Source organism: Melampsora larici-populina (assembly GCF_000204055.1).
Source record: "Melampsora larici-populina 98AG31 unplaced genomic scaffold MELLAscaffold_17, whole genome shotgun sequence".
NCBI classification, from domain to species: domain Eukaryota; kingdom Fungi; phylum Basidiomycota; class Pucciniomycetes; order Pucciniales; family Melampsoraceae; genus Melampsora; species Melampsora laricis-populina.
The window spans coordinates 871388-893962 of record NW_006768781.1 but is presented as its reverse complement, the minus strand read 5'-3'; the positions used below and the strand labels follow the sequence as shown (position 1 = coordinate 893962).

The 22575-nt window shown below is 38.2% G+C and overlaps 6 protein-coding genes across 6 annotated transcripts; 2 read left to right on the top strand and 4 right to left on the bottom strand.

Annotated features, from left to right (window-relative positions):
* Positions 1-91: 91 nt before the first annotated feature.
* Positions 92-2033, bottom strand: MELLADRAFT_71848 (uncharacterized protein; the record flags this gene model as incomplete). Its single annotated transcript, XM_007409730.1, has 8 exons — positions 92-335; positions 430-534; positions 600-652; positions 746-1066; positions 1162-1268; positions 1353-1499; positions 1606-1871; positions 1941-2033. The coding sequence occupies 7 exons, from the start codon at positions 1696-1698 to the stop codon at positions 202-204; spliced, it is 960 nt and encodes a 319-aa protein (XP_007409792.1).
* Positions 2034-3919: 1886 nt separating this feature from the next.
* MELLADRAFT_86246 (family 2 glycosyltransferase) lies at positions 3920-7743 on the top strand (the record flags this gene model as incomplete). The annotated part of the gene is made up of 16 exons (XM_007409836.1): positions 3920-4374; positions 4474-4717; positions 4789-4923; positions 5009-5398; positions 5467-5956; positions 6023-6091; positions 6167-6182; positions 6252-6372; positions 6449-6541; positions 6614-6756; positions 6831-6895; positions 6974-7005; positions 7070-7103; positions 7168-7439; positions 7508-7568; positions 7640-7743. The coding sequence occupies 16 exons, from the start codon at positions 3920-3922 to the stop codon at positions 7741-7743; spliced, it is 2724 nt and encodes a 907-aa protein (XP_007409898.1).
* A 626-nt stretch (positions 7744-8369) lies between these two features.
* Positions 8370-10474, bottom strand: MELLADRAFT_116429 (uncharacterized protein; the record flags this gene model as incomplete). Its single annotated transcript, XM_007409729.1, has 5 exons — positions 8370-9172; positions 9235-9322; positions 9405-9789; positions 9890-10006; positions 10133-10474. The coding sequence occupies 5 exons, from the start codon at positions 10472-10474 to the stop codon at positions 8719-8721; spliced, it is 1386 nt and encodes a 461-aa protein (XP_007409791.1).
* A 1625-nt stretch (positions 10475-12099) lies between these two features.
* MELLADRAFT_35909 (uncharacterized protein) lies at positions 12100-14530 on the bottom strand (the record flags this gene model as incomplete). The annotated part of the gene is made up of 7 exons (XM_007409728.1): positions 12100-12364; positions 12440-13006; positions 13090-13807; positions 13885-13978; positions 14044-14134; positions 14207-14355; positions 14426-14530. The coding sequence occupies 7 exons, from the start codon at positions 14528-14530 to the stop codon at positions 12100-12102; spliced, it is 1989 nt and encodes a 662-aa protein (XP_007409790.1).
* A 1618-nt stretch (positions 14531-16148) lies between these two features.
* Positions 16149-16925, bottom strand: MELLADRAFT_123224 (uncharacterized protein; the record flags this gene model as incomplete). The annotated part of the gene is made up of 5 exons (XM_007409727.1): positions 16149-16210; positions 16295-16360; positions 16453-16560; positions 16653-16712; positions 16790-16925. The coding sequence occupies 5 exons, from the start codon at positions 16923-16925 to the stop codon at positions 16149-16151; spliced, it is 432 nt and encodes a 143-aa protein (XP_007409789.1).
* Positions 16926-18933: 2008 nt separating this feature from the next.
* Positions 18934-22575, top strand: MELLADRAFT_86243 (uncharacterized protein; the record flags this gene model as incomplete). Its single annotated transcript, XM_007409837.1, has 5 exons — positions 18934-20845; positions 20903-21161; positions 21250-21487; positions 21556-21828; positions 21895-22575. The coding sequence occupies 5 exons, from the start codon at positions 18934-18936 to the stop codon at positions 22573-22575; spliced, it is 3363 nt and encodes a 1120-aa protein (XP_007409899.1).

The following is a 22575-nucleotide window of genomic DNA, read 5'->3' as shown; positions in this document are numbered from 1 at the left end:
TAAAAGTTTGGAGTATTTTTACAATTTTCTATTCTTTACATGTCACCTTTGAATCTGATGATTTCTCTTGAGATTTCCCGCTTCCACTGATCATGTAAAGCCATTTAAATGGGTATATATTTTCACGGCATGAATGAGACACAAGTAATTAATTTGATCAGTTTGCCCATGGACAATTATTTCAGACTGTTCCATCTTATATCAAACCACCGAAGAAATCGAAAGCACTCCAGTATCGACAGTCCTAAACTCATTCCGATCAAGCATGTATTGAAAGTCACAACTTGATGGTGTCATTTCTTCCTTTCCTTTGATCGTATCTGTAAGAGTAGAAACTGATATCGAGGAGTTTAAGGAGGTCATCGTGAATTTTGATCATATCTGAAATGGGTTTAGGAAAATAAAACTGGATTTAGTTAAGTAGCTTACAGAAGGAGATCAGATAAATTCGAGGCAACATCGCGTTGTTGATCAAAGCCGCTGTCTCAAGCCTTGTGAGTAACACTGAATCTGTGATTGGAGTGAATCTGGCGACTAATGAAGAAAGCATCGATGTTATTTCAGAAAGTCTTCCGAAACCAACAGAGGAGTCAACTGACCAGAAATTAAAACCATTGACAAGCTACTTGCTATGCATGTCAGAAAGAATGTCCTGGTTTTTATTTACAAAAATAAAAGTTGAATTTTGTCTACAGTTTAGCGCTCTCATCGCAAGCTTTACAAAACGATAGATTCCAGCACGCACTGGATCGACAACGCCAAGAGTTTTCCTAAGCATGATCGTAAATGTATGGTCCATGTTCGGCATTCCACGAGCCTCCGGACAAGAACTACGGTGAGGATCAAATCGAAGGCGGTGGCTGAGACGAGCCATACGATCCAAGAGATCGTGAGGCGATGTGAAAATTTAGTTGGTTTTTTTCGAATCCTACCCTTGATGATCTCAAGAATAAAAAAGATGGCTGTGCTCAATCCTCCCGCGGCAGCCAATAGTAAGACAAATATTGAAGAAAGTAGCCATAGTTTGTGGGATGTGATGGCATGAGTGATGCGTAGGAAATGGATCCTGTGATGAAAACGAGCATCTATGTTCATCTGAAGCAGTCACCCCGAAACTCTTTGTGAACACAGTCTTTCAAACCAAAAGCTGCATCGACTTACTGCACAATAAGAACAATTCCAAGGGTGTAGATGGTCCCCATTGCTTCATATAATGAGAAGTCAACGAACTGATTGACTACGTAGTGCATACACGTCACCCGAAAATTCTTTCGATTAGCAACACAGAAATTACGCGAATTAGCCTTCGCCAAGCTCATAAGCATTGAAGTTTTCCTTTGTGTGTGGCGCACCTCAATCTGAAATGCGAGTTGCATCAGGTGAAGTAAGATGGCCACAGAGCCCCATATCCTAGCATAACGTTGACCTTTAGATTGAGAGGAAGCCATGAATCGTGCAAACTGAATAAAAATGAATCCCGTCAAGACGTTTGTGAAAGGCTAGATTCGGAAGAAGTGGAAAGGATTGACACTTGTCATCAGCTAAGCCAAGAACAGTTGAAACTTATTATGGGTCAAGCCAATGGTCAGAAGACTGTCTACGCACTACGGCTACCAGCATGGCATTGATAAGGAGAGAATGTTCAGTTCTTATCTCGAGCTGATCCGTGGTTGGTTTTTGTGCAGAACCAGATGACATAGGGCTCGACCTTCCAGGACTCGAGAGACTCAATCAAAACTTCAATGTGTGATGATAGACTTTTAGCGAGAAATCTCATTCAGAGATCGACGAGACGGATAACGATAGTCCTTGTGCAATTCTTCCGGACAAGTGATGTGGGCGATGTGATCGAATGTCATGGACTTCTTGTTCTGATCAATGAATGGGGATTGCAAATGATCAGATAATGATGGAGCTAGGACTGATAGAGCATTCCCTACTCTGTTTTGAAAATTGCGATCACTGTTGTTTGAAGATATCAATCTAATCCTTCACTCATCTTTAGCGGAAGGGATTTGTAATTTGGAAGACATCTCAAAAATTGATAAACACTGCTAGGACATACTTAGGATCATAATCAAATATCACTTTCTCTCTGACATCACGCGGAGATCATTAACCTCCGCGGTTAACAACTCAAATCTAGTTCTTTCGATAATTCTTATACCTTTCTCAAGATAAATTTGTTTATCTCTAGACAAGCACAGTCTGATAGTATGATATCAAGATTACCACAAGAAGAACTCTTCAAACTCTGATGGTTTTGTGATGCATTGTATAATTTATTGATGGCAAATACCTGGGACTTAGTTCGAGTCTTTGAAGGGACTGAAAGGATCAGGCAAGTTGAGTTGAAACAATTTTCGTCCTACAAGTAACTTGATCCACTTTCAGAGTGCTTGATAGTGAACTCACCAAAAATACCAAAAAATTGCAACTTTGATAGTTTTTTATTTTGTATCACAAACCTGGACCAAAAAAGGGTGCAAAGTGATACTTGATGAAGAGATGCTAATAGGAGGAGAGGTTACACATATCCTGGCTAACCTAACAAAGCCCCTCTCGGCGAGCGCTCGTTAGATATCCTGGGCACCGTTTTGAGAGATCACCCTCAACAATCATGTTATCAAGTCTTGGATACCACTCCTTCTCATCGCTATGCAAAGTCTCCGAGTCCTTCTAGTTATCTTCTTCGCAAACGTCTCTGAACCGTAAAATCTTCCTTTGAGCAACTAACTTCCCAGCATCTGATCCGGACTCGCACTTGTTACGGATTATAGCAGCACTCAAGGTTGTCATTTGTACTGTTTTGCTTCATACCAATCTTGATCGGTTCAAGCATTGGTCATCATCCTTTCCTCAAGGTGATCATTACCGAATTACTCCCTTTTCCTTCTTTTCAAGTCTTCATGCTAGGTAATTATGTTCTTTTTTGGGTTCGGGGTTGGTGTTTTAGAATCCTCGTGACGAATTTGGAAGACGAAGATAGAGTTTGAGGATCACCACAACAAAATCCTACTTAACGACGAAGCAAAACAATCGCAGTCGTTTCCAATCCAATTCGTTCGGCTTCCATCTCAAAGGTTTATAAACCATGAGCTTGAATCCAGAAAGCTCACCAAGCAGACTTTCATCTTGATTCTTTCTTTCGGATCGCACAAAGTCACTTCTTTACACTTCTTCTAACGCTCAGAAATTGTATTCTCAACTGGAGGTTGTTTCACTTTGATTGTGAATTGCTCAACAGGGGGTTTGACTGGTTCAGATTCAGATTCAGATTCAGGATTATTAGACTCAAAATTACATCGAATTAAGTAATCGAGTGGAGTTTAATAAGATTCCATTGGGATTGATTCTTTTAATCTCGTTCTTTTCATTTTCATCTAATTGCTCTATCGACAATCCAGCTCAGCAAGAAGCAAGCTCAAGTGAAAACTAAATCATCACGATCTCAGCTTAAACTTCAACCTTTTGATCTAGTTTTGAAAAAAAAAACGACAAGAACCGTGCATAGTTCTATGTATGTGACAGTGTACCCTACTTTCTACCCTACCTTAGATTTATTCCTTTTTCGAAGCAGTCTGAGCACCATCTCATCTTGCAAAACTCCTCGTCAGTTTTTCCTCATCCTCTTATTTTCTTAAACGCAAGCAGAACACCCTGAACCCTTCAACTCATGATCACTATCATTTGAACAACCCCTCTCGCCATCTAGATTTATGTTTATTTTTCAATTTTAAATCAAAAACAAACTATCAAACACTACACCAACCTCCTGTTTCTTTCGTTCCTAGTTGAGCTTCCAACTACTTCCTTGCTTTCGATTAATCTAAACAGACAGATCCAATTTCGTCCTAGTCTTACACTCTAATCAATCTTAGAATCACATTCATTCACATCAACACCTCACTAAGTTAAGATGTCCTATCAACAATCTTATCCATCACAACCACCTCGTAGTCATTCGCCTAATCCACCCTACCCGTCTTCTCCCGGCCGATCTCCATCCAGAAATGGAGCTCCACCCGCACCATATGAACAATACTATCATCCAACCCAATCACCACCATTAGGCCCTTATCATTCTCAATCTCATTTAGATCACAGTCAAAGTCAAGTATTTTACCCAGAAGAATCAGGTGAAAAAGTCCCTTTGACTTCGACTGCTGCTCCTTTAGCTGGTTATCCACAACCTCATTTACATCATCAACATTCTCAAACTCGTCTTCAATATCCTCCTCATCAAGGCTTCAGTCAAAGTTCCCCTTCTATTGCTGCTTCTGAAGATGATTGGCGTAGAAGAGCTCGTCCTATTCAACGTGGGATCACTAGACGTGTAAAACTTACGCAAGGTAATTTTATCAATGATTATCCGTAAGTCACACAATCTTCATGATTCCCTCCAATCTCCAAGTTCATTTTCTGAGTATTCATTGATTCAATTTCTTTGAATCAATCACATCGAATCATCAGTGTACCAAAAGCAATTTCAAACTCTGTAGAACAAAAATATAAACAACAAGCAGGTGATAGTAAAGAATTCACACATTTAAGATATGCAGCAGCTACATGTGATCCGGATGATTTTACTCCAATGAATGGTTGGAAATTAAGAAGCGCAAGAGATGATCGCGAAACGGAATTGTTAATCGCAGTAACTTATTATAACGAAGATAAAATTTTGTTTGCCAGAACGATGCATGGAGTGATGATGAATGTGAGTTTTTTCTATAAATTATCAATCTTGTGATCCTTCTCTAAACTTATCTTATCGTCTTTCCTTTACAGATTCGTGATATTTGTAGATCTAATTCTAAGTTTTGGAATGGTAAAGGTGGTGGTGAAGATGGAAAGAAAACAGGTGAAGGTTGGAAACGAATTGTGGTTTCATTAATCTTTGATGGAATTGGACCTTGTGATAAAGTAAGTGATCAAGAAATACAAAATAAACAGTTTCCACATATCTTTGTTAATAAACTAATCCTCAACATTTTGATACAACCATAAGAACGTGTTGGATGTTTTATCTACAATCGGTGTTTATCAAGATGGTTTAATGAAAAAAGAAATCGACGGAAAAGAAACCGTAGCCCATATCTTCGAATACACCACTCAACTTTCAATAGATTCGAAACCATCATTAGTAGCACCAGTTCTAGAAGCTTCAGCAGAAGCAGCTAAATCGAATCTAGTACCGGTTCAATTGATTTTTTGTTTAAAACAAAAGAATGCGAAGAAAATCAACTCTCATCGTTGGTTATTCAATGCGATTGCAAAACAACTTAAACCTGAAGTTTGTATTTTGATTGATGCTGGTACCAAACCTGGTAAACGTTCCCTTTATTATCTTTGGCAAGCATTTCATAATAATCGTAATCTAGGTGGTGCTTGTGGTGAAGTAAGTTTCCCACCTTTAATCATTTTATCTTTAATTACCCATTCTAACTCGAAACCTTTTTCAATTAGATTTACGCCATGTTGAAGAGTGGAAAGAAGTTATTAAATCCATTGGTAGCAGCTCAAAACTTTGAATATAAGATGTCAAACATTTTAGATAAACCATTAGAATCAGCTTTCGGTTATGTATCAGTGTTACCGGGTGCCTTTTCAGCTTATCGTTATGCAGCCTTACAAGGTAGACCATTACAACAATACTTTCACGGTGATCATACTTTAGCCGATAGGTTAGGCAAAAAAGGTGTTAATGGCATGGGAATCTTTACCAAGAATATGTTTTTGGCTGAAGATCGAATCTTGTGTTTCGAATTAGTTGCTAAAGCTAATGATGCTTGGGTTTTATCTTATGTTAAAGAGGCTAAAGGAGAAACTGATGTACCTGAACAAGCTGCTGAATTGATTTCTCAAAGAAGAAGATGGCTCAATGGATCTTTTGCTGCTTCAGTTTATGCTACTATTCATTTCTTTAGATTCTATAAATCCGGTCATAATCCAATTCGTAAGCATTGGCTTCTTTCTCTCTCGAACTTAATCGTTAATGTTTCTTCTCCTTCTTTCAACACAGGTCTTTTGATGTTTCACATTCAAGCTCTCTTTAACTTGGCTCAATTAGTTTTTACGTGGTTTGCACCTGGTTAGTCTCAATCTTTTTAGCCTTTTCAAACTATGAACCAAACTTACCCTAGATCCCTGTCCTCTTACTTTTCAGCCAACTTATGGCTTACGTTAGCCTTGCTCATTCTTTCTCCTTCTCTAACCCTGATGCTGACATTTAAACTTGATTGGATCTTCAGTTTCAGTATCATTATTGCTCTCTTACCCCACAATGGGATCTTCTTATTCAAAGACGAAGTCATCACTCATTGGGTTAATTTATCATGTCAATGGGTTTACTTAGGAGCCTTGGCTTTACAAGTACGTAACACTTGTTCATTTATACTCTCCACACTCACCTTACTCATTCAATCTAAACTTTTAATTGCTTCAATAGTTCGTTTTAGCACTTGGAAATCGTCCAAAGGGTGAACAAACCACATACGTGATTTGTTTGGTCATCTTTGGAATTCTCTCTTACTACCTACTCGTTCGTGACCTTTTCTTTCTCAATGTGATTGCGTTGAACATCAATCTTAACAGGACCTTTGTCTACTCTTAGGCTTGTGCAGCACTTTTAACAGTTAAAGCTTTCAGTAGTATCGATTTTGATGGTTCACCTACAATCAAAGAAAAGTTTACGGTCTTGATTAGTGGTACCAATGGAGTCTTATTAGCTGCTTTGGTTTCAACTTATGGAATCTAGTTCGTGGTCTTTCTACAATTTTTTTCAATGATTCGTGATTTTAACTCGGCTTTGCGTTTCTTTTTTCAAACAGTTTGATTGCTTCGATCTTGTATGCTGATCCTTGGCATATGCTCTCGTCTTTTCCACAATACATGGGTGAGTTTTCTTTTCTTTACTTAGGGGGTCAGTGATCTTTCATTTCACAAGCTAACGTTTTGTTTTCGTATTCATTAGCTTTGGCACCTTCGTTTACCAATGTCTTGAATGTGATTATTGATTTCTTGAATGAATCAATATATCAAGGATGCTGATTTGAATTTTCTTTGATAGGTATACGCATTTTGTAACCTTCACGACGTATCATGTTCGTACGATTTCTCTTATATTCTATGATCCCATCAACCAACTCACGTGATAAAATCTTTTAGGGGGAACAAAAGGATCAGACAAAGCAGACGCATTACCATCAGTTCAATCATCTAAAGAAAAAACAGAAGAAGCAGCCACAGTGGCTGATGTGGTCAGAACAGAAGAAGATTTGGACGCTAATTTCAAAACTGTAGTTGGTAGAGCTATATCTGCTTGGGATGCGGTGGAAGTCAGAGAAAGACCTACGGAAGATGATGGGAACAAAACTTTCAGAACTCGTTTGGTGTCGGTTTGGATGTTGTCTAATGCTGCTCTTGCTGTTGCTATCGCGGTCAGTTTATTACCCACCTACTTGAATACGATGTGGGATCATGACTGATTTTATTTTATCTTTATTAGAATGTCAATGGATTGAACACTTCTGTTAGTGATGAAGAGAAGAAACAATCAACTTATTTTAGTAAGTGACGTTACTTTTTTATTTTCATTGGGGTTTAAGAAGTTGATTTCCATTTTTTTGGTTAAAATTAGATATCATTCTTTGGTCTACATTTGGATTATCTGCGGTTAGATTTATTGGATCTGTTTACTTTTGGTTGGTTAGGAATTCAACTAGATGTTGTAAGAAAACATAAACACTTTCAGATCATCGAGACCATTTTCGATCACCTCCATCGCATTCTTTTTATATTCTCTTTCTCTTTCTTTTTTGGAATCATCAAATCCTTTAGTTTTTTTATTCATTCTTTCATTTTCATTCAATCCTTTTTGATCACATTTTTTTTCATCGATTTCTCTAGCTAAGCTTTTTCCTTCAATCTTTCTTAATATCTGCGTGTTTATAAAGTGTATTCCTTCAGAATGATTTCGTAATAGTATTTGTGTGTGTGTTTTGATCAAGTTTGTGAGTTTTAACTCGGATTTGTAGCTTAGCTTTGAACTTTTCTCATCTCGTTAGTTTTATGTATCACGGCCTTTTGACCAGCTTTTATCTTTTTGAATGGAATCCAAATTATACTTTCTTTCGAGATTTCTTTGGTACACCATTTATACAAGATCATTCACATCCAATTTACATCTTTAACATTTCCATCACTGATATGATACATCACATGAGTTTTGGAAGTCGATAATGTTTATATCGGTTTCGAGAATGTAGTGTAGGCTTCAAGGAGTAAAAACGTCCGCAAGATGTATGACTCTTCACATACAATAGAATACTTTTTTCTTTTCTTGTTGAGAGGACAAGAATAAGTTGCTTCAGTCCCAAAAGAAATAAGACTTTGCTTATGCATATACACAAGTGTTATAGAACTAAACTTTATTTGTAAAAATCTACATCATGATGAGGTATGAAACAAAATTTGCGTTTTAAAAAATGAGGTCTAGTTCAAAAAATGCTTTGCTAAACAGAAGAAAGAGTTCCACTCAAAGATCCTAACAGAAAAGAAAACCGAAAAAAAATGACAATGAAGCAATACAACAGCTTTCTACAAGAAAAATCAAAATGCAAAAGAAATGAAAGAAAAGAAAAGAAGAGAAAGATGTTTAGAAGAACAGACAAAGTGATAAAACCAACATACAAAACAAAACAAAAAAAAGATAAATTCTCAAAAGTTACAATCAACTAAAAGAGAAACAAGTGAATCTTTTGGAGAATGATAAAAATCAATCAAACAAACTACTCCAATTAAATCAAATGAATGACCACCAAACCTTCTACGATCAGTTAACCAACGTGCCAATCTATAATTAATACCTTCAATACCTAATCCTAATTTATGAAATCCAAATCCTCTTGCCACAATATTTGGAAAAGCAAAAAATAAAGAAGAAGCCGAAAGATAATTAATAACCCAAGTAGGTGATGAATGATTGGTTTCGGTTCTTTCTGATGAGATTGTTGTTTCAGTGATTTCGGTTTCATTGATTTGGATTGTGGGAATGATTTGGGACATTCTACTTCTTATAGGTGGTGATCCTTTTTGATGTAGTGATCGACAAAGTGATGTACAAACTAAATTGAATTTCTTTGAGATTGCAAGAAATGATCCAATTTGATACCTAAAGAGACAACATATTTAATTCATTTCATTCAATTTTCATGTAGCAGACAAACTCCTTACCAATCTTGTACAGATACTTGTGCACCTTTGATCTCGGTCTCCCAAACATCTTTAGAATTGTTAGGCCAGATAGGTAAATGAATTCCATCTATAATCAAAATCAAAAATGAATTATTAGATAAAGACTCAAGTGAAATCTATTTGAAAAAAAGAAATCTTTTCAAACTTACGATTCTTATCATGACCAAATCTAGAAAAAAGGATAAGTTTACCTCTTGCAAGAGAAAGTGTAGAAGGTAAATCTTTCTCTAACCACCAAAGATCTTTATTTTTCAAGATTTCACCCAAGACTGCATCAGAGAAACCTTTAGTGAAATCTTCTTGTTTGATACTTACTACAATAGTTTCTTTTGAATGAGATTTAAGAAATTCATAAAGAGTTTTAAGTACTTCTTGAAATGTGATGTATTGAGATTGAATACCATGATAAACGGCTAGGGTTCCTTTTGATTGTGATAATCTAAGGTCTAGAAATCGGATTCCATCTGATAATTGTCTAGATAATGGTCGAGTATGACACGTTCCAATTGGCCATCCATATAAAGCACATGTATTCTGTAACAAAAAATATATATTCAATCAATATAATGTTTCACACTTTGTAAGATAGACCGATTTGAGCATTTTTGTTTCAAGTGAGATTGTTTTGACTTACATGTGTACCTGGAAGAGTTAATGAAGTCACTGGTAATTCATCAGGTAAATCTGACATCCAATCCGACATTTTTCTTGCAAAGATTGCCATGAATGTAATCGATCCATCATCTGCAATCTAAAAAAACAAAAGAAATCAACATTTAAAACAGATCCCTTCAAGTCAAAAATTTCTTAAAAATGTATAGGATTTGTTTTAAAAAAGCTTGTCGTGAAAAGGATTATTTTTTTAAAAAACACATACGCTTTGAAATATTTCAAATTTAGGTTGTAAGATTTTTGAATAATTTGAAGAAGAAGAAGTAGAAGGACCTAATTCATTTAAAACATTCTTAGAATAAAATATAAGTTTTGAAAACTTTCGAATTGATAATGGTTTGATAATCTTTTTAAATTTGATTTCAATTAAATTTAAATCTTCATTATAAATCGCATAAGATTTTAATTTCTTGATGGGTAATTCACTTGGTATGGCTTTGGTAAGAGTAGTATGTAAAGATGGAATTAAATCTGTGTATGATTGATGTGTAAATTTGATTTCTTTTGTGGTTCGATTGGTGATGGTGATTGCTAAATGTCGAGTCATCTTTGCTTCCTTTTGCAAAGTTTTGTAGTTTAGGTTATCCTGTTGATCTTTTGTGGGTTGTCGATGTGTAATGAGAGTAAAAGTGTTGTTCTATGTTTGATGAGATAGTGCAAATTTAAATTTTCTCAAGTTGATCCACAAGCAAAACTACGCAGCGTTGAAATTCGGAGAGGAACTGACAGTCAAAAAAAGAGGCCGATATGATGATGATGAAGTTGAAAAAAAGGACGTTGCTTTTGATTCCTTCTGAGTGTTTTGGTTGAGCAATTTTAGAAATTCGAAGATAAAGGGAACCAAACTTGAAAAATTATATTGAATTCCAGAACGGCAAAAGATTCCCGAGAATAGAGGCGCAAAGTGAAAGCTAAAGGTTGTGCAACGTAGGGAAAAGAAAGGGTCCAAGTTGAAAAGAAAACGAAACAAGTGAGCTTGAAAAGTATCTTCACAGAGCAGATGAAAGAAATTGTGTGAGTTGAATTCTTGAATTGTTCAGAAAATGTAAACAGGTTGAGATTGAAATTGATGAGATTTGAAATCTGTTATAAAGGCTGAGTTCAAAATAAATGAAATTTTTGAAAGTTTGATCCTTGGTTGTCTAGCAGCAGGGATTGAAACGAAAAGAAGGGATGAACTGAACTTGAAATTGGTTGTAGTGAGGGTAAGTCTTGTAATCTCTCAAGTTTTAAGGAAGGTGAAGTAGAGTTTAACTGAAGCCACTCAAAACGCTCGACAGCATCTCTTGTGTCTTTGAGCCGGAGCGAAGTCGAAGTTGTACCAAATGAAAATGAAAAAAAAATCAACTTCAAAAATTAAAACTGAACTCGCCAGAATTTCCAAAATTAAAATTCTCATATGTATTGCAAAAATTGTCCGAACTTTATGTAATCAAGACTGTGCTCTTAAACAGATTTCACTGATATCTAAATAGTAAATACATCCAAAGCCTAATTCTTGTTGGAATGGTACGTCCATTGTGATCTTGTATGTCTCTTTATAGCCACCGTTGTGCTTTTCAGCTCGACTTCTCATCCACTAGTTGATCACTTGTCTAGCGGATCAGTTTCTTTTACATAAATACTTATCATCTAGTGTGATTTGTCTGTTATATCATCGTTACGTTTCTTTACATAAACTCTTTGGTGTATGCCACGTTGTATGTTCTAGAAAATGCTCATAGTTCTGAAATGTATCGCATGCGCTCTAGTTTAGCAACAATTCTACACCACGACAACTCGAGAATGTGGGTGTGGTAAGATAGATTATAAAGATGAATCAAGGTTGATAAATTAACTTCCTCAATTGAAGCTATCAACATTTTCATCAAACTCCACAGTAAATCAGCACACATTGCTTTTTCACCACATATCGTTTGCTTCTTTCACTTGTTCAATCTTTCTTATTGAAATCCAATCCAATCATCATTGATGATAATGTTGGTAAGATATTATAAAGAAAACAAAGAATCTAAACAACTTTTTAAATCAATTTTCATGCAAACTTTCCTCAATATTTCAAAGTTAAGAAAACCAACAACAAATTCATCATCATAAAAAAGTTCTAACCAAAAAGAAAAAAAATCCAATCCAACCGAAATTTTCATCACAGATTTTTTTGGGGGGTTCTATTTAACAACACCAAAGTTTACCAACCCCATCAGCTCCAACACTAACGATCCAAGGTTCGGTAGGATGCCAAAAAGCTTCAAGTACACCTAAAGATTCTTTAATAAGATGACCTTTTAAAACTTTTAAAGGTACGATTAATGGATTCATCATTAAATCTGAATAAACTGTCGAATGAAAGATTTGGATCGTTCCATCATCTGATGTTGTAAAGAATAATGGAAATCGTTTTGAAAATCCTACTGATCTAATCGCTTTTTGATGGTACCTATTTAATTCGAAAGAAAAAGATCATGAGAAATTTGAACTTTGATGGAAGTCAAGGAAGTCAATCAAACTTTACCTTAGAGTCTTATAAGGTCTATCACCTAAATCCATATCATGCCAAGCCAATCGTTTATCATAACTACCAATAATCACATTATCACCTAAAGGATGTACATCAATACTAGAAATCCATCTAACACCAGGTTGTAAAGTTTTGATTAAAGTTTGACTAAGTAAATCATAAACCCTAACAAATCGTTGAGTAGCCACAAACAAATAAGGTTTGATCGGATGAAAGATCACTTTTTGTACAATTCCTTTAGTACGTTTAAATGGACTTTGAGTTTGATGTTTTGAAAGTTGATGAATCAAAACAGATTTGTTGATGGCTTCTGTTGAAACGGTTGAAAAATAATCTCCTCTTTTATGCCAAGTCACTTGTTTTGGTGTTCCTGGTACTGTGATTTCTATCAAGATTCCTGTATCTCTTTCTTTTTCACTTGCTCTTGTCCATTTCGCGTCTGAAATCGTTGGTGTGGCATCACTGGCGGTATTGAATCCTGCGTGGGCAGCTTCGATGGCATTGGTGGCTTGAAAGGGTGAAAGAACCGAAAGAGGTGATAACATCACCACCTTATTTCCTCTGATTAATCAAAATCAAACAAATGAAATGAGTCAAGATTAGTCTTATAATCAAATTAGTTGGTCTATAAAAAAGAGACTTACACAGCTGCTGCCAAAATACATTTGTTTCGATCCGGGCACCATTCCACAGCATAAATCGGTGTATTTTCTTTCCCAGACATATTCCATTTCATAGCACATCTACCAATCTTACATTCCCAAATCAAAATCTCACCATTTTCTGAACCAGTAGCAACCCACATTCCAGTAGGATCAATTGAAACAGTTCTAACTTTTGAACCACTTTCATGTATATATTCAATCGAACAAATCGAAGGAAATGGTCTTAAATCTTGTGGTGATGGTAATTTCGGTAATAATTCAGATGGATCATTTATATCTAATTTAGGTCTTCTTCTTAACATTCTAGGTGCAAGATATAAATCTAAACATCTATCAAATCTTTCTTGAACGAAATTATTATAACCTGGTACGACTCTTAAACTTGAATGTTTAGAAGGTAAGAAATCAATCTTTCGATCACTCGGATCGGCTTCTTCCCACTGTTTCTTTTCTTCTTCGTCAAATAAATATTCGGCTGGTGGATTGTAACTTTCAATGTGACCTGGTAACTTTAGTTTAGGTGCTGGCATGTACATCGGTCCAGGTGCTCTGGGTGTATCATCATTGGACCAAAGTGCATAGAATTGTGGTTTTTCTACTTTGGGTTTGTTGGGAACTATTCGACCATGTCGGATGGCTCGAACGATCTTCATCACTTTTTTATGTTCCCATTTTGATGGGATGAATCGACGCTTGGCTGAGAAAAAGTAAACAGGAAACAAGTCAGGTAGATGAGCATTTTGAATCCTATGAGTAGTCTATTGATTTACTCACGTTCAGGTGCTGCAGATAACGGCATTGTCATTTCTTTTCCTTTACCCGTAAAGAATTCCACCATAGGTTCATAAGGATCAAATTCGGCATCCGGCTGTATCAGAGGAATTTAACTTCAGCTTTTCATAGATCTCACAAACAAAGGTGAATGAAACTTACGTTTTCGGCTTTGGCTAATTTATGAATCAGATCAAGTTCTGCATCAGTCAATTGGACGTTTTTGTGTAACAGTTTGTCCTCAACACTCGTCCTGAAATAGAGCACATTTACATAAGTTTTCTGATACAAATCTGACGAGATTAAAGATAGTGGGATAACTCACCAAGCAGTAGGATCTTCAACACCTGCCAAAAATTTATCTAATTCATCACCTTTAGCAGGTCTCATGATTTTTTTCCCTTCAATGTCATAACCGATATGAGGCATATCATCATAAAAGTGAGCAGGTATGTTTCCTATCCGATTAGGAGCCTATAATTTAACAAAAGATAATAAGTTATATATCATAATAATAATAAAATCTAGTGAGGAGAAGACTTACATCTTCCGTCGAACTTTCACTACCATAACCCGGTACAATATCATCCCAAACTTGAATAGAAGTACCATCGACAAATTTAGAAGGTTTAGTCTTAGCTCTTTTCATGTAATCCACCACATGACGACCAAAAGTTTCAAGTTCAGGTGCTTTTTCATCAATTTTAGATCTAGATCTAGAAATAAAATTTTCTGGGTCTTCATTTGAATCACATTCAGATGAATCATCTAATAGACTACCTAATTCTTCATGAATCTTCTGTCTCACTACCACTTAGCTCTTCCTCTTCTTCTCCATCATCCTCTGCTTCGGCTCCATCATCCTCTGCTTCGGCTTCATCATCATCTGAAAGGAATAGCTCAGGAAATGGTCCATCATCTTCGCTACCTTCTACATCTGAGTCTTCATCTTCTTGAATACGTTTAGATGAATCACTAGTGATAGCCTTTTGTTTTCCTTTAGAAGCTGAAGAGATGACTTCATCATCGGATCCGATTTCCATTGTAGGTTCTAGTCTAGATGGAAGTGAGATGGATGATGGTTCGATTTGATTGGTTTCATGATTTTGATTTGATTTACGTTTCCTGTTACTTTGATCCTTAGTGGTCGTCTGGTTTGTAGTCGGAGTGTTTTTATCAGTCTTTTTTGGTTTCTTTGATGAATCGGGTTTTGAAACCATCTTGTGGGACTACTTGACTGAGTTATCGTGATGGTATGATGGTGATGGTAATGCTGAGCTGATATCTTCTCCAACAATTCTGATTTTTTTTCAAACATCCAAATTTTCGAATCGATGGGTTCACTACACCATCTTATAAGCATATTCTCTTATGTATGTATGTACTCAATGCTTGTAGTGCCCTGCTTCGAACTTCAATGTCAGGGATGTGAAATTCAGGGGACCTTAAAGAAGAACAAAATCACGGAAAACTTGGTGGTGAAAAGACATTTTTCCTTGAACAAACCTCAAATGTTTTACAGCCAGAGACTTTGACAGGCAGAGATGTTACACATTCTTGTCATTGTGTGCTCTGTTTTGAAAACATAGGGAAGTCTAATACCAGTGGCAGTCATCTGGCAGGTGTACAATGCACTGAGTCATCATGACCTTCATGACCTTGATGACCCTCCTGATCTGAAGCTGTGTGTAGCTGAATGACTATATCTTCCCCAAATAGCACGGTTTTATTCCAACAGAAATGCAAGAAGTGAACCAATGGAAAGATGTGGAAGCTAGTGAATGATAGAAAATGAGGGTTTGCCAAAAATTTGTAATAAGTTGTGGAAGTGTTCTGCTTAGACCAACTCTCTCAATCAAAAGGTGGTCCTGCTTGTCACCAAAGATTCCAAGACTACAAGCAAGTCCCTCTAGAATGCTAAGATGCCCAAGGAGAGGGAATTGATTAGATTAGGTACAATAGTAAATTTCAAGGTTCACTGTACATTTCAGAATGGACATGAATCTGGTTGACCTTCTTTCTGGTTTTGACCTCAAGACCATCCAATGTATGAAATATTCTTTTTGGTATTTTCTGGAACAGAAGGTTTTTTGTGTCATTTTCCTGAAAAATTACAATCAAAACATCAACCAAGAATTTGTTTTTCTTGGCTTAAAAATACTTAATCTTGTGTCAGAGCATATATGAACATAATCATTTACAATTTTTTTCGAACATCAAGGAGATAATTTTAAGCATCTACATACATATACAATTTCATATGATTCTTAGTATCTTGTACTTGAATTAAGTGTTGTTGATATCTTTGGCTTAACACAATCTGAACAAGCTATTGGAGGTTGATCAAAGAGTTCAAGACATTAGTTGATCAATGGGTGGCACAAAGATGATATAAAAGTTTAAGATGACTTACTAAGGTAGGGTACCGCAGAGGGTGTAGCAGGGCAATAATAGACTTGACCGCCCGGATTCCTACATGCTAAGAAGTGAAAAGTCATAGAAAGTTTCAAAACAATAGAACTTATGATTAGATTTTGAATGATCAATAGTGAAAATGGATGATGCGCATACCGTAAAAAGTATTGGATTGGTTATTGTATTCAGAACATTGTTGATCACTCGTTCCAGAGGCACGAGGAGAATTGTGCACACAACTTTTCATTGATACCCATAGGTGACCTATGCACCATGTTGGTATCGAATACGAGTTTTGAAAAAAAGGTTAGGCAAAATCAAACCTTAAAAGGTCTATACCGAGACAAAAAAATGACCTTCTCTTTGGCACTTAGCGATCGGGCATGACCAGACTTTGTTTTCCTTATCAAGGCAAGCTTTAGGGGAAAAGAGACAAATGGATAAGAGGCAGTCAAGAGTTTTTATAAGAATATTTTGGATATATTGCACTTACTTGCGGTTTTTTTGTCAGAGTTTAGACTATATCCACCTAGACAATTAAGCGTCGTTGCCTGTGTGAAAGCAAACTTTGTGACAAGTGTAGCAATGAATAAGATAACAAGATGGTGTGGAGATTGGAATGTTAACATGATGGAGTGTGCAGGTCAAATATCAAAGAGGGGTGACGGAACAAGGATTATTGATTTGCGGGACGTGTTATACCAAAAGTTGCTTGTGATGAGAGCCTGGGGTAAGGCTGCATAGATTAAGAGGGTGAACAGTCACTCATGAAGACCAAAACACCAGGGTTTGGACGGAGCCTCATCCTTGGCAACATCTTTTCGACGCGGTATACAGTCCCTGTATAAGTGAGCACTCGAGAGCATACGCCTTCAAACCCTGGAAACACATTGAGCTATATGTCACGGTGGTTGTATCTTCTATATTTTTGAAATCTTTCACGACAATTCCAATGTTAAATAGTTTTTTGACATGGAGCTCCGGGTATTGGTCCCTGCTGAGCTGAAGATTTGATGTTTGAAGGAATTTAGCAAGGAAATGATAGATCAATTCAGCATGTCCAAGTAAGTTCTGATGGGTCAGTTTTAGAGTATCAAGCCAATCCACGGCAAAAGCACTTTGGACAGAAATGTTAGCATCTTTGCAGAAAGTTGCATAAAGAACAAAGTCTATTTGACGCTCAAAATTATCTGAAAGAGAAGCTTAAGTTCAAGGCAACCCATCAATATTGCTCTTCTCTACATAACTCAAGCTAAATAGATTGAATTGAAAGTTCAAGGAGTCCGCTTGGGCTTGGGCTTTCTACTTGGTCAGAGGACTGAGAATCCTTTACTCAACAGGCACTGAAACAAATGAAAATGATATAAAAATTCTAGATAGATTTTCCGTGAAAGACCGCACCCAATTGAAAGCAAGTGGCATTGATCAAGTGACAAAATGTTGACTAATAACAAGGAGGAGTACAAGCAGGGAGTAGTGGTATCTGGAAAAAGGCGCGGAAAAACACTGGAAGGATGAGCAAAGATTTCAAGAATGAGAAAAAGTCCACATCCAGCTGACCTCAGGATGAGATATTGTTTATAATTCTTTCTTTCTCTCCAAATGTCACATTTGTTGGTCGCATGTTTAGTCACACCAAAGGTATTCTATTTGCAATGGTAGCAAGGGGAAATCAAAGGTGGCTATCGGGTTTTTTGTTCACCAAATTGTTTTCAGCCGAACATGATTCCTCATTTGCGAGATTCTCTGAGCATCTGGTGCACGTGAAAGCGAGTGGATGTACCTGATTGCCTTCCATACACACAGAGTAGGCTTTGATAATGTCAGTTTGCGAAATACGTGAACTCAACGATGGCGATTTTTTTTAAACGAATAACGAAGGGTGTTCACTGGATGGATCTGCAGTTTAGGTGGCGAGTCTGCAGTGAGTGGGATGAACAAGGTCAATAGCTGTGCTTAGCTGTGTGCCCGGGTTAGACCCAAAATTTGTACAACCCACCTTTGAACTGGTTCAAGACATGAAAATCGAATGAGAAGGAGTTATGTGAGATGATATTGCCAGAGTAAACGCAAGCATTCGCTTGTGAGAATAGAAACCATGGTGTCGTTATTCAGTTGCATAGTATACGACACCCACATAAGATGAATGTGAAAACTGCGAGACAAGGATGGCTGTCATCAGTCTTCCTTTGCAGCCATTCTTCGCCCGATCGATGTTAGCCGAAATGGCAATGCGGAAGTAGCCTGAAGCGACTAGCAACCGGATAGACCTCACGCCGAGACATCCGCGCGTGGATTTTGATATGTCCGGGTGCTAAAGCTGCAAGTCATTTCATTCGATCCTTGGCGATGAAAACATTGAGGAGGCAGACGACATGATTAGATAATCAAGAATTATCATTTTGCAGTAGTTAAAGGCCACTTTGAGCCATTTTTCAATCATCATAGCTCGTTTCACCCTTCAACTCATTTTCTTGTGCACACAGTTGCTCAGCAATCTCAAAAATAATCTTCTCGTCCACGTTTCTGTTATCCTAATACCATCAAATTCTATCGCCCTAATATATTTCCATCATCTAATCCGTAGCACTTACCCGACAAACCTAATCATTTAAACAATCTTAATCCTTAATCTTCATGGCTGGTCTCGGTATTCGTTTTGAGGGAGACTTTCAACAGATGTCTCGCCAGTCCTCCCGGATGGGTCGTACTAAATCAATGCCGGCTTTTCACCATAACAAAGATCTAGGACAGTCGAAGCATCCGACCAATCAATCTCAATGTGTTCAATTTGCGCTCCCTGAAACACGACCATCAACCAAACGCGATCAAGCAAGATACGATGAACCTACCGAACACTCTTACATTCCCACTGGTGATCAGACTTGGACGGCGACAAATCCGGGCCATCATGATCAATACAAGGATCTCGAATCAATCTTGTACGCATCGAAGAAGCTGCCTGCTACCCCCAGGATCCAACTACATCCATCTCATCAAGTTTCGGAAGATAAGATATCACATCCTCCAATGGTCGAGCATTTGTCATTGCATCAATCGTCAAAACCATCAGATCCCAACTCGAACCAATCCAATCTAGTAGGCCCTGGAACGCTGTATATGAGACGCCTAGAAAGTGCCAAAGCCCGCGTCGCTCAAAAACAAGAAGAGCTTCATTCTCACCCTTTACGTCCGGTCCAAAGTATGCCAGTTGTATATGATGGATATTTGGGGGCTGGTATGATGGCGGCGGCAATGCGAGGAAATCAAGGTCCCCCTAGTCTTGAGCTCCTGCGTGCCATTGCTCTTCGTGGTAACTCGCCGAGCCTCAACACTATCCCATACAGCGAAGCAGCACCTTTCACATCTCCCTCTACCGGCTCACCAGCTAGAACACCTAACAGTCCATCGCGCTTGCCTGCATTTTTACAAAACCGACAGAACCGAGATGGTTTGAGTCCGATCAATGCCTCTCCTCGTCCATACACAACTGTACCTAATTCACCCCTCAACCCGCGCCGTTCGCAAACACTACCGCAATCTAGCATATCACCAGTCTTCAATCTTCAGATGCCTCCTATAGATTGTAATATGATGCAACGAACAAGATCGGCTGCTGAAGCAACTGAGACTCAATCCCGACATCGTCCCGCACGAAGTATTGCCGATCTTGGAAGTCTGTATAACCGCGATCAATGTCACCATCACGTTTCTCAACATCACAGACATAAATCCAACTCAGATGAGGTCTTCCTCCAGGAGAATGGAGTGAGATCAGGCAATCTAGAAAAACTCAATTATAATCAAGGTAATAATTTGAGTTCGACTCGGAGCTGGACCGTTGAAAATCTATTTGATTGTCCTGACCTTGCGAGTGTTGGAACTAATCGATGCCATGCGGAACCATCCCAACCGAATCAAGCAATCAGGGACTCTCCAAGACGTTCTAAAACGGCTCCTCAAGCATCACAGGACATGGTTCAAAACAGAAGCAAACAATCTACCTCCAACAATGCGCATGTACCCTATGGTCCCGGTCATTCTAGGCAACAGGCGGAACCACAGGCGATGAGACGTAGCAAGAGTGAAGGCACAGGACTCAATTCAAGTTTCTCCCTTTCTCGACGTGCCACTTTGATGTCTGTGGGTGGAGACTCAATGAAACGCTCCCGGGACCTTTCGCGACTTCTCACGCCTTCGAAATCTAGCATGCATGATGCTGAACTTGCAAGTGAAGGACGAAGGTCAAGGCGAGGGTCACGTCCATCAACAGCGGGTTCCGAATATCCGCATGAAAATGATAGAACACCACGCAAGATTGTCAAAGAACCAGAGACTAATGTAGCATCATTAGAAGGAGCTAAGCCGGCGAGTAAGAAGAGAGTTGAGTTAGATCTTTTGCTTGAAAGTAGTTTGATTGTGGAAGGCGGATTTTTACAAGGGAGAATTGAAGTCAAGGTTCCAGATCATAAACAGCTTTCTTGCAAAAAGATCAACGATGGTGAAGTTTGGCTGGGTGAGCCAAAGGTCAGGATTGTCGGCTTTGAGGGTAAGACTTTTTCATCACATTGTATATATTGACTGATACTGACTTCTAGAAATTTAGAACTCTCTGTCAACGATTCCAGGCACGTGTTTTACCACTACCCAGTCAAGATCCCAATGACGACCAAGTCTGCAACGAAAAAGACCCAAGCAGCCCGGAACATGTTGTCAATCCTTGAAGAGCCAGTAGATGAAGAAGGATTCGTCCAAAGCCGAGCAGGTCTTCATGCTTATCCTTTCCAAATCAGATTACCTATAGGGCAAGGCGCAAAGGGCATCTGGAAAGGGAAGCAAGGAACAGTCCGATATATTGTTATTGGGTTCGTAGTACTTTGTTTTGTGAATTGAAAGCCTCGAATCTAATTATTTACCTAAATTCTTTCTTAGTTCCATTAAACTCAAATCAAGTTCTGGTGGAGGTCGATCAATTGCGCACTTTTACAGACATATTGATTTATATCCTTATTTTGACCCCATCAAAACTCTAGCATGTGCTCCTAAGCCATTGAAAGTGACCACCTCAAAAGGCTTATTCATGGGCGGCCAAGGGAAAGTTCATTTGACAGCAAAAGTACATCGATCAGTATGGGTAGCTGGTCAGCGATGTCATGTTGATGTTCATGTTGGCAATGATGGAACAAAGAAGGTAGGTACCGTTCTGAGCGATTGAAATATGTGTTTGTGTTTACCGCAGCTGATGGAAACTTCACTCAGATCAAGAGCCTCACGTTGGCATTGATCAGGACAACGACAGTCTTTCGTAGCAAAGAACCATTATCTGATTCTGACACAGAATCATCGTCAGAGCAAAGAAAAGCTCCGAAGCATCCGGAATTTTGTTCTACTCAAACTACCAAGAAGAAAATTGCTGAAAGTACTTTAACAATGGGCAAGAAGGGACATCAGGGTATTGTCACAGCCAAAGGTCTTTGGATGGGAGTTGACGAGGGGGAAGAAGTCGCTTTCTCACATTTCTTGATGATACCTGTAAGTTTCCTCCGTGGATTGTCACAGAATTTCATAAATGCTGATCTTGTTTTGACTCCAATACAGCTGGAAGCACTGACCATCACGCGAGGCCGCCACCTGGAAGTCAGCTATACCATCAAGGTATCGGTGGGTGGCTCTCTCTCTTCGGATGTTTCGGTTGATGTCCCCATCCAGGTCATAGACTTCGTATCCATCGACCCACCACCTGGTCACCTTGTACATTCACAAGAACAAGATTCCGCCAAACATCTGCAACCTGGGACCAATGATGCTTCAGACCAAGACGAACTTCAATTATTTTTAGGATCATCCAGATTTCCTGACGAATACGCGCAATCTTCTGACACGGAAATAGTAAATTGCATTCCAAGTAAAGCGGATACCTCATCTGCAAGTTTAAACACAGAAAACATTGGACTTACCATCAGTGAATTCCCAGCTCCTCCTATCTCGCTAATGACACCTGAAAAACAACGCCTACCACGACGACCTCTACCAAATCCTAGTGCTTCTAACCAAAATATACCTCCATCTAGAGGACGCTTCGTAAGTCAGAAGTACGAAACGGTCGATCCACGAAGAGATCCAAGGACTTTTTACGAAAACAGCACAGTCATTCCACGTGAACACCCGCCAAAATCCCATGCCATGGTCTATATGACATCCAACTCCTCTAACGATTCCTCGTCATCGGGAGTCTCCGTACAACCATTCCTTATGGAAAATAAGGTGCGCAGGATTTAA